At 39.2% G+C, this 15634-nt stretch overlaps 1 protein-coding gene across 1 annotated transcript in view; it reads left to right on the forward strand.

The window, feature by feature from the left end:
* SLC7A11 (solute carrier family 7 member 11) overlaps positions 1 to 15634 on the forward strand; it is a 72511-nt gene that overhangs the window by 49761 nt on the left and 7116 nt on the right. Inside the window, exons 7-11 of the mRNA XM_045997678.1 lie at positions 4730 to 4853; positions 6767 to 6870; positions 7882 to 7978; positions 9554 to 9703; positions 10915 to 11092. Coding sequence (XP_045853634.1) covers positions 4730 to 4853; positions 6767 to 6870; positions 7882 to 7978; positions 9554 to 9703; positions 10915 to 11092 — 653 coding nt within the window. The remainder of the gene's footprint in view (positions 1 to 4729; positions 4854 to 6766; positions 6871 to 7881; positions 7979 to 9553; positions 9704 to 10914; positions 11093 to 15634) is intronic.

Consider the following 15634-nt stretch of genomic DNA (forward strand, 5'->3'; position numbering starts at 1 on the left):
ATATTAAGTTTACCATTTTCTTACACTTCTGAATCCCTCCTTCCCCTGTTCCTTTTTCCTGAGTGTCACATACATGTGTTAAAATATTAATGATTTTTAAATAGAAAGTGTGAAGCATCAGTCATTTCCCTTAGAAGATTCTTGAACGTAAAAGAACAGGCTTTAACAGAACTGACTGTTCTCACACCCAGTCCCCCGTCTCAAAGACAGCTTTAGATGCCCCAGGATGAGTGAGTTCTGTGGTCCCCATTGTACGTATGCAACACTAGGGAGTGTGTGGAACTTATTTTCGTTCACACCAATCTTAGGAAATTTTGATCAAGGTATAAAACGATGTTAGGAATATTCTAAATTCAAGTGATGACTACATGACTCATATGGTTTGAAAATCAGAAATCCCTGAAACCTTCAGATGTCCTCAAATCTCTTCTGGAGAATCAAGCTAGCTTGTGACTCATTCTGTGTCTGCAGCAAGGAGTCTTTCTATCCAATATAAAGCATTGGAAACAATGGTCATTTCTGATGCTCTTTCATACAGTTGCAAAGCATATTAAAGAATGCATCCCAAGCTGCATTACTTGTAAGTTTATTTGCAATGACTATTCCACGCACAGAGAAATACACTTGGCATAAAACCTGTCACATTGTTACATTCAGTCATCAGGTATTTCTATTACTTATACAAAATAAAACACATGTTTGTCAGCTCATGAGAATCCTAGGGACCTTATCCACGGGGTTAAAGCAGGCACAAAGCAGCCATGATATCATGACAGGATATATGGTGAATGTGGAACTTAGAGCCGGAAGACCAGGCTCAAGTTTCAGCCCTCCCACTTAACTATTTTTATGACCTTGGCCACATCATTTAACTTTTGGAGTCTTGGTTCCCTTATTTGAAAATTGTGTGAACAGCTTCAGCAACCTCTTGTTTTGTTCAGTTGATGTGAATTTTGTTTGTTATTCATTCATACTCTCTCTCATTCCATAAAGGATTTGGAAAGGCATGTGTATATTTGAAGATAAAGTGTATTTGTCAGTGCTTTGTACACATATAAGCTACCAGCCATTACTTTTGGGACCATTTGGATTCCTGGGAAGGTCTATTCCTTAGAATGAAGTGCTTTTAAGCAGATGTTGCAAAGACCTCCATTTAATAATTTCAAAGAAAACAAATATTTATCCACGTGTGACATAGACGGGTTATGGGTACCTATTTAAAGTAAGCTGACAGGAAAAGAGGACTATTAAGACCTTTTGATTGAAACTAAGTGCAGCTAATAATGTGATTGGATTCTCACATACTTAGTGGCCTTTAATTGAAAAGACTTCGTATAATGACTAGAGGTCTTAAGGATTAAGTAACTCCTTTTAATACATTTGTATTTTGTTAATCATAACAAATGTACACAAACATTCAAAAAAATAGACTTCATAGGTATGGGTTGTTTTTATTCCGCTTAAAGACAGTGCTTTTGTTGCACTTAGAATTGGAGGATACCTCACAATAACACAGAGGCTTTAAAATATCAGTGGTCTACTAGTCCCTTTAATTCATTTTATTATCCTGTGCCATTTGCCTTAATCTTGAGTTACTAACCGTGCTTATCTGCCCTCTACATCTAAAGCCTCCAGAAAGATTGCTCTGGCATGGCCTAATAGCTTTTATCAGCTCACCCAGTGGCTCTTAAGCTTTGATGCTTGAAACCCAGGAGTTAACCACATGGTGCCAAGCCCTTCTGAACACGTCAACTGCTTTCCTTGGTAATTGATTGCTGTTTATGCCAAGGCAGCCACAAACTCTTCTCCTCCTTCCCTTTGTCGGAGTGAAATGGGACCTGGGGACAGAAGATAGTGGCTCTTTTACCACACCCCTTCCAATTCTCATGGCTTCATTTACTTAGAGAGGAATTCCTGGGCATGTTATAAATTGCAACAAGGTTGGACCCTTTCTCATTTTTGTCTTGTATTTTAAGCTCCTTTGATTTTTTTCCTCTAGTATCTGTATAGTATATCTGGCTGATGATAAAATTGTTAATAACCTGTACATTTCAGCTTCTCTGACAAACATGTCTGCTCTTCCTTCTTTCCTGAAAAAACTGTCTAGGGAAATTTACTAAGTGAGCTTCTGTTGTCTTTTAAATCTAAAACAAAACAAAACAACAACAACAACAACAACAAAACTTTTTCTAAAAATTGAAACTTTTGAAAACAGTCACTTGACATTACAGTTCATGTCACACAGAAAAATGATAAAAATCACGGAATAACTCTTTTTCCTCCTTTATAGTAAATAAAACTGCATTTTCAGTGACTACATGAGAAATACAGTCTTGCTAGGAGATTTGCAGTAAGCATATTCAACAGTTATGATTTCTCTGAAAACTAAGAGTTGAGAGATTGAGGATCCACATGCATGAAAGGGAGAGAGAGAGTACGGTTTCATGGTTAAAATGCTGTGACTTCCTCGAGGATCGATCGGCCCACTTCCGGGTTCCCATTTACCAGTTGTATATCCTTAAAAAGCTATTTAGACTCTCTAAGACTTCATTTCCTCGCATATAAGATGGTGATGATGCTCCTAACTCACAGCATTTTCCAAAGATTAAATGAGGCAAATATGGAAAGTACCTAATAAAATATCCGGCACATAACGGCCACCAAGTAAACGGCAGCAGCTATTTGCTATAGTTTTTGTCATTGACAAATGGAGAAAAAAAACGTTGGATTTTTTTTTAGGATTCCTTCTGCTAAAATCAATTTAGAAAACTTCCCTCAGACGTACCATACTCTTGAAGCAGGAAGCGGGGAGGTTTCCTTGGAAGAGCTGAGCGGAGGCTAGAGTATGCTGGGAGGGCCACAGCCCACGTTTCAGACTGACTTGTCCCTGCTAATTTGCAGCACCGTACCATGTGACAGGACTACCTGTCCCGGACAGGTTAGTTGCTTCACTGCACTTAACAATGTCACCTCAGTTTTTATTAACAGAAACTTTACACTTCTTAATCCCGAATCCTTGCAAGGAATAGAGACTCTCTCTCTCCCCCTCTCCCTCTCTGCTTCTCTCCTCCAGAGAAGGAGCTTAACACACCATTTGGGATGTTATAAAAACAGAAAAGATTCAAGTTTAAAATAATACTGTGAGTGGTTGAAAAGCTGCACATGTACCTTCATGTTTGCCTTTCTTGCCCTTGCATTTACATCTCGTCTTTCTTTCAGAGAAACAGAATTCATCTTAAAATGCCTTACGCCACTCACTCCTTTGTATTTAATTGGCCCGGTGATCGCCTCTCCTTAAATTTAGCATTTATCAATCACAACTAGCAATGCATGTTATGGTGTTACCAGAAAATTCCACAGGACCCTCTTCACACTGGGGGAGGGAGCATCTGCTACTTTTATATTAGGATGCCAGGATTTAGAGGTCGATGTGTTTCCCCATCAAGGCTTAAGGCTTTGGGGATCCGGGGAAGTGTCAGGCTCCAAGCAGCATAATGAATGGCAGTTGCTGCCTGGCTAGGGGATAGTGCTGTTCAGCATAATGAGCTGGGACTTCCTGTCCTAAACACACCCAGCTTGGGGAGTGAGGCAGGTTGTGCCTCTTTTTCTCTTCTCTCCCCCCCCGCCCCAGTTCTGAACTGTATTTTCATCTTGGAAGAAATGATATTGAGGTCTTCATTAGTGGCACCCAGCAGGGTTAAGGCTCCATGAGGGCCGATAAGCTGTATGGCTAAAAAACCCATCAGCCTTTGTGCAGGGAGCTGAAGGTTTAAGTTGCTTGAACTGGAAAGAGTCTGAAGAGGTGATTATGTTAAGCAAGTAATGTGTATCGGTAACATGGAATCAAATTATTAGGGTCAGTAACTCCTGGCTTTCCCGGTGCATTAAATGAAGACATAACATTGCATTTGTGCCCGGTATTTGTGGCTGCCACAGAGTGTCAGCACGGTCCGGTCATATGTACTTCACAGCATGTCACCTCTAATTTCATGGGATTATCTGCACTGTTGCTTTAATAGATACTCATGATCTTGAGCTTCCTTTGAACTCACAGCAGGGCAGTGCAAAGTCATTATTGCGAGCCCTTCTGTGCTTTTTGTGTTATATATAAAATTATCATTACTATCATTTGGAATGGTAGATACATCTTGCTCTCACACATTCAGAAATGTACAACTTATTTGCTGATAAGGGAAGTTACTGAAGGGGAAAAGCTGAATGCGAAAGACTTTCCTGGGGTCTAGGATTAGAAAGGTGTCGAGGCAGTAAATTAGTATTAGAAAGGTATATGAGCCCATGGTTCTCAAAGTTTGGGTCTCTGACCAGCAGCAGCTCAATTGCAGAGGAACTTGTTAGAAATGCAAATCCCACTGAGTCAGAAACTCTGAGATGGGATCAGCAAACTGTGTTTCAACAAGCCCTCTAGGTGATGCATGATCAAGTGTGAGAAAATCTGTATAGCATTTATGGAGCACAAGAATGGGATGGACCCATGTGTTTTGGGGGTAGAGCAACAGACAAGACAAATGAAGTATCTGGTCCCATTACATTATTAAATTACAAAGGACTCGGTAGTACTTCACCCTGATAAAATATGCATACCCAACAGAGCCTATAATTATCATACATACTATTTTATTCTTTGAATTAGCCTGTTATCGGATCATCTTTGCTGTCAGAGAATGGCTAACAAAAGATGACTAATAAACAATTCCTTTATACGTTTCAGAAACATCCCCCTTGCCATATGTATATCCATGGCCATCGTCACCATTGGCTATGTGCTAACAAATGTGGCCTACTTTACGACCATTAGTGCCGAGGAGCTGTTGCTTTCAAATGCAGTGGCGGTGGTAAGTCCAAGTGGAAAAATGCCAGTTTGAATTTAGGCTAATGAGTTGATGCAATTTCATAGTAGTTCCCTCCAGCAGCAAGTGTTTTGGAATTCAGTAATCTTTTCTTGACCTGAGTGATCATGATGAGCATTTAAAACATTTAGGGCACACCTTGGCATACTTCATTTAACCGATACAGCCCAAATCCTATAAGATTTCTCTGCATTGTTCATTTCGTGTAAAACGTTTCCCCATATTCTTGCTTGAAAACACATTTTCATGTGTGCGTGTCGCATGGAAGATAGTGTTCTTCCAACATGACTTTCAGCATAGGTGGGCAGTTCCTGACTTTAAATGAAGGTATTTTTGGTACGTAAATTGTAATTTATTCTGTACCCTTTCCTGTTTGTAAACTTTTCAAATGCTAACTTAAAGTCTTTTTTCCCCAAAGTACCACTTAAGAATTTCCAAGGGATGACTGTACATATTTGTTTGTTCTAGTATATTTTTTGAATACCAGTAATGGGATATTATTAATTTTTGGAAATATTGAGTTATTCAAAGTTAAACAGATGTCATTGCCATAGCACTTATCAGGATATTAAGGATAGTAATGTGCAATTTAGCTCTGTAAGAAGTGGATACTCATAATTTTACAGCATTTTCCAAAATTTATTTTACTTCAGGACCGTCTTTGCTCTCAAAGTTCATGTTATCAGACTGTTTTTCTGTGACACATACTTTTTTTTTTTTTTTGGTATAAAAACTTAGCTGGTAAGGGGGCATTTATTCATGACCTCATAACAATGAAGGGTGAAAAAATAACTTCCCATCACTAGATGTCAGTTCTTTTTAAAATAGTCACTATTACCTCATATTGGCAATACCCACAGGGAACAAATTATCTCATTTCATGTGAACCTATGTACGTGTCCACTGTATTAAAAAAAGACTTTGCCATTGGTATAATTCCTACCAGAAACCCAGTGTCCAGAGCTTGCTGATGTCAGGTCAGTCATCTCATCTTAGTAGACAAAGGGCAGCATTTACTCTGTGAGCGTAATGTGGTCCATTAATTACACAACACCAGCTGCATCAAGGACAACTCAAAGAATCCCGTAGTTTTTTTTTTGTGTGTGTGTGTATGTTTTTTTTTTTTTTTAATACATCCTTTATGGAAATTTGCAGTGTTGCCTATGCCGTGGCATAAAAGGAAATTCCACAAGTTTTGTTGTTTATCTTTCATATTTTCTGTGGCTTGATTTTCCCAGACTTGTATTTGCATTCTAGCCTTTTTATAGGAAGCCACAGAAGGAACTGACGAGTACCTGAGAGGGAGGAAGGGACTCAATAAACAGACATTCAGCTACTGTGATTATTTGGAGCAAAAGATTTTCAGAACTGCTCGTGTATGCAGTATAAATGATTGAGTCATCAGTTATGTCTCACTGGTACTTCTGTGTCATAACAGGAGGGCTGGTGTAAGAAACAAGTATCTGTGATACTTCTCAGTGAACATTTGTATTTCACTATCAAAATGTGGCTTTCCAGGCTAAAGAGAAGGCATTTTGCAGAAGGATTTCTGTCTCCAATAGGAGAACTTCTGAACTGAGCTTTTTCTACTTACCAGAATCAGAGAATGTGGATACCACAGTTGATAAAGATTCAATAAATGGATCGTTGCTTTTTGAAAGTAGAGAGAAGGTGCTTGTTTAGACCTTTGCCCATAGTTTTGCAAGAAGCAATGCCATGGTACTTGCTTTTGATTATTGTCTAAGAAGTTAGTCTGACCCTAACCAAAAAGAAGAATTATAAAACATACACGTATCAGCAGGCTAAAAGAAAGTCATAGAGCGAGTTTGGCCTAAATTGCTTCATTTTATTCCACTTTCTGGCAGAGCATTAATTTGCTTCGTTCTGTCTTTCACTAGACCTTTTCTGAGCGGCTACTGGGAAATTTCTCATTAGCAGTTCCGATCTTTGTTGCCCTCTCCTGCTTTGGCTCCATGAATGGTGGTGTGTTTGCTGTCTCCAGGTGAGTGAGTTCAAGCATTTCCAGAAATGCATTTCTGTTTTTGAGATTGGATATGATAAGGGTAGGTTTAAAAAGAAAAGAAATAGTGCCTCCAAACCTGTTGTTTTTTTCTTTTTTTTTCTTTTTTCTTTTTTTATTTGTTTATTTACAGCGTAACAGTGTTCATTGTTTTGGCATCACACCCAGTGCTCCATGCAGTACGTGCCCTCCCTATTACCCACCACCTTGTTTCCAAACCTGTTGTTTTTTAAAGAAACATGTAAGATCGAAGTCTTGGTCCAAGTAGCAACAGCACGTCCCATTCTGCCCATTAGAGGGCACTGCTTGTCTACTCATAGCCCATGCTGAAGCCATGCGTGGAGCTTTTCTTTTTCTTCTTTCTTTCTTTCTTTCTTTCTTTTTCTTTTTCTTTTTTTTTTTTTAAATAGTATGTCTACAGAGTCTAACAACAGCATTTTATCTCTGGTGATAAAATCTTTCGTTTCTCTAAAGGTGACAAGAAAAAAAGTAGATTAAGAGATACCAGAAATCACCACCCCATCATCCCTATACCTTTTGTTTTGATGCCAAAGTCCCTTTTATCTTAACATAAGATTAAGATCCAATCAGAAAAATGTAAATGGTGTGTATACATGGGCATGTCTGTGTGGTACGGGAGTGTGTGTATGTGTGCATGTGTTTGTATATTGCGCTGGATTGGATTGATAGCGCACATACAATTCTAGGAATCCAGAGCTATTTATGTGTAGCGAGAGCCATGCTGAGTCGAATGTTGCTATTGTTTCTCCTCAAGGAATAAGAGATTACGTTGGCAGATTTTATACAGTTTGAAGTCAGATTTCTCTTGATGATTCTCTGCCTTCCCTGAACAGTGAAACAGAAGTAATGACCTCAGAAATGCCAAACCATTCGGTATCGAATTAGATGCAAGTTTTCTCATAGATTTCTGGATTTTTCCCTTTGAAATGATCAATTATACAGTCAATTCCACCCACATTTTTCTCCCATCAGGTTATTCTATGTTGCGTCTCGAGAGGGTCACCTTCCAGAAATCCTCTCCATGATTCATGTCCGCAAGCACACTCCTCTGCCAGCTGTTATTGTTTTGGTAATGCATATTAAAAAGTATACCTAGATATAAGCTTGAATAACAGGTTAGCAAAGAGGATTTCAAAGCAGACTTGAATAACAGGTTAGCAAAGAGGATTTCAAAGCAGACGTTAAATAGTGCTTTACTTTCTCATTCATTGCTGAACTAGCTGTGTGTGTATCTTGGTGGAGTTTGGGAGGCAGGATATTTTCCATCGCTTCCCTTTATTCAGTATTTCCAATGCATATTTGATGCTATAGGGCAATAACCACACCACTTCTTTTTCGCCTTTGTCGAAATTTGCGAGGTCTAAGAGAAGTGATTACCTAGGCTCCTGTCAGTGATCCAGAGCCGCTCATGAAATAATATAGAGCAACAAGTCCCAATTCTGTGTACTGAAAATGGAGCTAAAAGCCACAGTCCCCAAACACCTAGATGTACATCACAGTATCACAGACCCCTTATAAGGAAATGCATGTAAAATTAACAGAAAAAATTGCTTGAAGTCCTAGACAGTGCAGGAATTCCATGATTAAAAGTGAGGTATTTGAGATCAACTCTTAAAGGGAAGAAATAAAAGCACCAAAACTGAAATTTGCACAATTGTTAAAGATTGTCGAGTTTTAGAATTCTTAAAGTCTTTGTGACGCTTGGGATACAAAAAACTGCGTAAGGTATAAAAATCCGGTCTAATACCCATTGGCAATGTTATATTCATTTTCGCCTACTATTTTTGTAACATTTTTGTCAAATGGATTCTGCTGTCAGGAACACCATAGAATACATTGGACATTTTGTTTCATGCATTTAATCTGTTTCAGAATGTTTCCTTGAAATCTCTTTGTAAAGTCTGCAGACTCTCTGCGTGGAATCTGGAAGTTAAAGTCACTTGTGGGAACAGAATGTATTATTCGGTGGAGAGGGCTTTCATTTTAAGCCTCTCCTATCAGTCGTGCTGTCCTTGGCGTGTGCAGCTGCAGAGACTTGCTATGCTGATCTCTGAGCTCCATTCTTTTCTGCGGTCTTGAGGGTCACACATGGCCAGCACATGGGGAGAGTAAGTGTGGAGGAAGGAAAGGTCAATATTTTGCATTTAGGGGACGACAGAGTCACCTTGAAGTGGCTGTGTTTCATGCGTGTGCGTAGCCAAGGCCTTGTCAGTAACCATTTACAGAGGGCTCGGCGAATTTTCTAATTGGGTACACTTTTGATTCTTTGTATTAGCTATTTGCTAATCATCTCAATCTCTGGGTCTTTAAATTTAAGTCATCGAATATCCTGTATTTCACTCTTTGAAAACATGCTCTCTTCTCTCAAATGAGAAAACAACTAAGAACTAAATATCCATTTGACCTTCCATCTGATTAAGTGGTAATGATGATGACCTTCTCATGCTGTCACTGGTGTGTAATGGGGTATAAGAGCAGAATATAGATAGGAAGTTAGTTGAATATAGGTTTTAATCACTGTGGTAGTTTATCAGTATAAATATCATATGAAAAAGATGATCATAATGTGTAGTGATTTGATTGTTTTATCAGCTGTGCTCTCTTTTAACTCACCCTGGTCTCTCTCCTCCTTGCTTCCCCCTAGCACCCTTTGACGATGATAATGCTCTTCTCTGGGGACCTCTACAGTCTTCTGAATTTCCTCAGTTTTGCCAGGTGGCTTTTTATTGGGCTGGCGGTTGCTGGGCTGATTTATCTTCGATACAAACGCCCAGATATGCATCGTCCTTTCAAGGTAACCTCAATAATCTTGATGGCTTTACATAAATCTTTTTTCTAAAACCTAGTCCTCCCTTTGTCATAACTTGATGATGAGGAGCTTGGGCGGGGGGGCAGCATCCTCTGGAACAAAATGTTTAACTCTTACAGGTAGTGCCTTCATGTTGAATTTATTTGAGCTTGGAAAAATAATTCATCCTGGCGTTTATGTGATGGACCCAACTCTGTATGTCACATCTCTGCAAAAGGGTAGATACACAGGGTATTTGTTATGTTGCTTTTTCTTGGATGTGTCGAATGACCTGATGTGTTCAAAGTGTGGGATACTTGTATCTTTATGCTGAGTAACTGTGGGTAACCATGCTGAGAAAGAGGAAGGCAGACCCGTGTGGAATTGTCACTAACTGAAACTCTAGAAAGGATGCTGCTTTACAAAACAGGCGTTTTAAGTATTCTTAAATGTTATGACTTGGGACATTGCTCTTTTCTACATTATATGTTCTAGAAGGAATAAAAGTGTAACTACATAGGAAAGTGAAGTGTATGAATGTGCCACTTAATAGAATACCCTTTACTATAACTAAGCATTTCCTTTTGGGAGAGCTGACGAATATATTTCTCATCTCCTTTAGCCATGAACGTTCATGGATTGATTTGACCTCACGGTTTATTTGCTTTTAAGAAATAACACAGATACCGTTGTCAGTCATGTTGTCAGAATTTGTTTCTAATTACATCCATTGTCTAATGTGAGCAACATCTTTATTAGCGGTTGAATAGGAGTTGGTCTGTTTTATTCCTGTCAGTTCTTATTGTGAGTCTCCAACAGAAAATCAATATGCACTGTAAGGCTTTAACATGTAACAAGCAGCCCGTGCTCTTGACTTTACATTAAAGCAGATTCTAATCATAATTATCAAAGAGCCAACCTTTTAAAATCAAAAACATAAATCATAATTGTATGTCAAACCATTTAAACAAAACAGCTCTAATGAAACATTTTATTCTATTTAAAGATTTAAAAAAAATTTAAGGGAGTATGTTTGCTACATTCTCTGTGCCCTATCAAAAGCTGTTGCTGTTAAGGTAAGCTGGGATGGTGCCTGTTACCTGCTCACGTGACCAGTGGGGCTCATCCAAAACTGACTGATGTCCTTCTCTTGAATCCATTTTCTGTCTCTGGAACTGTTTGAAGTGATTTTTTTCCCCCTTTATGCTGTGTTCCAGGTGCCGTTGTTCATCCCAGCTTTGTTTTCCTTCACGTGTCTCTTCATGGTTGCCCTTTCCCTGTATTCGGATCCATTTAGTACAGGGATTGGCTTCATCATTACTCTGACTGGGGTTCCTGCATACTATCTCTTTATTATATGGGACAAGAAACCCAAGTGGTTTAGAAGAATGTCAGGTAAGACTTTTATACAGTTTCAGGACCTCTTGAGGGGCCATGTTGTAGAAAACCCATTGGTGTGTACATCCCCTCCCCTCCTTAAAGTTTAAAAATATAAGTAAGGCAATTGCTAGTTCAAATACACTATTGCATTTTAATTAGAACTAGGAGATGAAAAGTGGGAAAGATGTTTAGGGTACAGCCACTCAATTCTTTCAGGATATTTAGTTTGAGCTGGTCTGATCATGTCTGAAGAGAACAGCTTTTTTAGATAGAATTTTATCAGCAGTTCTATAAATGACCTAATTGCTTTCCTAAATCCCTTACTAACCTATTTTGGGTTGAACTCAGTTTATTGATTCTATATCATAACATGCTATTTGCTGAGTGATTATGAGACTTGGTAGGGAGTGAGACAGAGACCCATAGGGGTCCTAAATATTAGGGTTATGACACAACCCTATTTAATAGGCATGTGAATCACAGAAAGGTCATAAGAGCAGCAAGAACGATGAAGAGAAGAATAACAATTCACATTTATTGTGTGGTTTCTGTGTGTTAGCACAGAATATGACCTTATTTCTTCATTATAACAACCTTCTGAGGTAGCAAAAGTTCTCATCCCCATTTTAGAGATTTTTGAGTTATACCATGGAAGAATTCATGTGAGTTGTTCCTAGTCATGCAGACATTAAGTAGACCAGCTAGAATTCAAACTCAAGTAGTGTTTTATTTTATAAAAATCATGCTGGGTACAGTGAGGATGGATTGGAGAGGATCAAGGCTAAAAAGACTCAGGATTGGTAGTAATCACAGTGACCCTATACAAGGGTCAAGAAGGGTCTGAACATGGATGGTGTTGGCAGGGTCCAAGAGAAAGTGAAAGCTGTTAAAGAAGAAAAGCCCAAAGGGCTTGGTGACCAGGTAAGTTGGGGAAAGAGGAAATACAGATATGAGTAAGTAGAAAGGGTGCCTAGGAGCAGTCTCTGTGGAAAGCCTGCCTCTCTGTCAGGGGCTGTGCTGAGTGAGGCCTTTCACTCATATCAGCTCATCCCATCTTCCACAGTTCCCTGTGTGAGATACTGTTTGTTCTTTCTATACCTGGTGGGAAACCAGGACTCAGAGAGATATAGAATTTATTTTTAAGTGTACAGATTTTAAACCATTGAGCTAGGATTTGAGCACATATCTGCTGGACTTCAAAGTCCATGCTCTTTCTAAAGTGGGTGCCTGGGGGACAAGAAAGAAGTAAAAAAAAAAAAAAAAAAAAGTAGCCAGAAGAACATCTATGTTCTTGCCAGTCAGTTTGGTGAGTTTAGTGAGTTTAGAAAACAACTATTGTTCTTATCTTTCATTTTAATTTACTTCTTTAATCATAATTAATTTTTAAAAGCCCAGTAAGAAGTTGAGAGAGGTTTCTGATATTTCTGGTAAAACTGCTAATAAATAATGTCAGTGTTACTAAAACTAAAAAAAAAAAAAAACCCGAAATATGTATATGTATCTCTTGACCCTCCAGTGTGTTACCCAAACTCATTTAGAAGTCAGCCATTTAAAATAGACTTTTGCTACTACTCTTCATTAGCTTTTAATTGGTATTTGGTATCTTTAGACCTTATGCTACTATTTATATCTGAATTTTGTTTTCTAGCCAGCAACACTGACTCCCTGAAGAGGTATTACTCTAAAAGTTGGGCTCCTTAAGGTTAACCAGGGCACACTGCTTGTCTGGCAGGGTATTTAATCTCTATTTCCTGTTAGATCACACTAGTTATCTGTGGAATATTTTTAGTTACATTTTCTCTGTTGCAGGCAATAGATATAGAGGCTTTCGTTAAAAAAAAAAAAAAGAATCTAGTTTAACAATAACTATCCTGAGAATTGCTGTCCTCATTACCAATGTTGGGAACAGATTGGCATTCATCATTTCGAGGTCTGTGTCTGTCTCATATCTTGGCTAGAGACATTTGAAACCCCTGAGCACCATGGGAGAGCAGTTGAATTGATGAAGAGAGAGCTAGTAGCCCTAGAGTTGGATGAGGAGGAGGCAGAGGGTGATGGGAGAGCAGATTCTGTGCTTTCTCCCACGTAGTAGGCATTGTGCACCTCCCATTGGGAGGCTGCCAACTCTAAACATCCTTTCCCATCACTACCATGTACATATTTTGTACCCTTTCTTTGTCAGTGCCTACCAGCTGCCAGTTTTCATACTTGATCCTTCTTTGATGGTTTTCCATGCTTATGTGATTTTGAAGGTTTTTGTTGCTTTTCCGTCTCTAATGATGTTTCAAACATCTCCAAGGACTCCAAATTTAGTGTAGCCATTTGTGAAAGCAGCCGCGATGCAGTAGTCCCATAATGGTTATTTGGATCTCAAAATGCCATTAAGTCTTACCAGGGAGCATGGCAATTCTGCCTTTAAATTGCGAGCCTTGTATCCCTTTATCTTTATAGCCGCCTTGAAAGTGAGTAGCAAAAAACAACAATCCTTCATAATTTTGTTTGATTTTCCTCTTAGGCAGCATTCTTGTAGGAAAATAAAGAAAATTCATAATATTTATTGCTGCAATAGCAAGTAGTTTCCTCGCCTTTGGCCAAAACAAAACACTCATACATAGACACACGGAACAGCGGAGTCCTGCCCACCACCTTGCCTCTTTTCCCAACTGCCTCCTTGTTAGGAAAAAGCTCAGTGTGAACTTGGAGAGCTTCTGCGATTTCATATTAGGTTTTTGTTGGTGTTGTTGGGTAACAGTTTCTAGACTTTCTATTATCTTTTTTTTTTTTCACCCTGATGTATATGAATGCATTAGCCATCTGAAATGAGAGTTGATCAAAACACATCTCACCTAAGGGGCTTTCACAAACAATGCGAAGTGGATGAACAGCCTTCAGGAAATGGTGAAGAGCTGCTTGGTGCAGAGAGCCAGGCATATTCAGAACCGAGGATCTGAGATTTTCCGAGATTTGATGACTTTCTCTGGCCACAGGATGCCAGTATTGAACCACGGTTTGTTTGATAGCATTCCTAGGGTGAGGAGAAAATGTGCTCCTAAGGGAATAGCCAGATACACAGAACACAGTTCTCTGCCATCTGTGACAAAGTAGTGAATTTTTCTAGGTATTTATTTTTTTTTTATAGAAACATGAGTTTCTCAGCCAAGGAAAATTGGGGCGGACACCCCACTGACATACTCACATGCATGGAGGTAACTAGACCTGACAAACTCTGGTGAGGGCTTGCGGTAGGTGTTTGGCTTGGCTGCCTCCCTTATCAGCCAGACCTTGTCACAGCTGAAATGAGTGGGATGACTGGAAGTCGGTCCCTCTTGCTAAAGCAAGATATGGGGGACAGCTGTATTTAGGCAACATCTGTGATGACAAAGAATCATACTGGGGAGCACCAGCAAAATTGTCATAATCCATTTCTGTAGACAATGACTTTGCAATTCCAGGGTCCTGAAAGCATATGATGCTAATGGTGTATGGGTAACTTAGTTTATGAGAGATTCCGTACTGGAAGCTCCTGAATGCATTCGACTGGCTCTTCACGAAGTCTGCAGTGCAATATTTTAAATTAGTTAAGCTTGCCTACATCTCTTGGGGGCCTAAACCATCTTCATTGTAAAGATCAAAGGAGACCATACATGTGAAAAGATTTGGAAGCTTTTTTTAAAAAATAGAAAAACAACATATGTACTATTATTTTCACTATGACCTGTGGGGAAGATTGGTTTCGTGCTAATACTTCACAGAGTTACTCAGTTTGGCTGTAGGTCCTGTGCTTGTACCAAGTGTGGTTGGGTAAATCCGATTTTGCAAGGTCAGTTGTTTGAGATGATTTCAAAAACTACTTTACGACCGAAAAGTAAAGCTGAAAATACCTCAATTGCTATTTGTTCTAGTAACTTGCCGTTACTGAAAACACCGAGTGTAGACTCATTAGCTCAATTTTATTTAAAAGAATAGTATCATGGAGGGAAGCCTGGGAAGCTCATTCAATTAAGCGTCTGCCTTCAGCTCAGGTCCTGATCCCAGGGTCCTGGGATTGAGCCCTGAGTGGGCTTCCTGCTCAGCGGGAAGTCTGCTTCTCCCTCTCCCTCTGCCCCTCCCCCTGCTTGTGCTCAATCTCTCTCTCTCTCTCTCTCTTGCTTTCTCTCTCAAGTAAATAAAAAGTAAATAAAATAGTTTATATATATATTATATATCATATATAATATATATTATGTAGTATCATGGAGTTGATTATTCCCAAAGTCAAAACGTTTATATGAGCGTGGATGCAGTTGAATAATACATGCACCACATTTCTCCTGGGCAAGAAGGAAGCTTCCACAGAGGCTTATTTGGGTCTGCTGAGTACCACTATCTGACCCCATCCCTGTAGATGACCTGGAAGAAAAAGCTGGTATAGTTCCAACAGCTTACTCAGGGCCAAAATCTTTCACTCTGGCCAAACCTCCATCATAATGAAAATTTTTCAAATCTTGAGATCCCAAGAGAGAACATAGGAAAGTCCTAGGAGAGAATGTAATAAGACTGATTGAACATGGGAGAAGA

The sequence above is a fragment of the Meles meles genome, chromosome 2 (assembly GCF_922984935.1).
Source record: "Meles meles chromosome 2, mMelMel3.1 paternal haplotype, whole genome shotgun sequence".
Classification (NCBI taxonomy): domain Eukaryota; kingdom Metazoa; phylum Chordata; class Mammalia; order Carnivora; family Mustelidae; genus Meles; species Meles meles.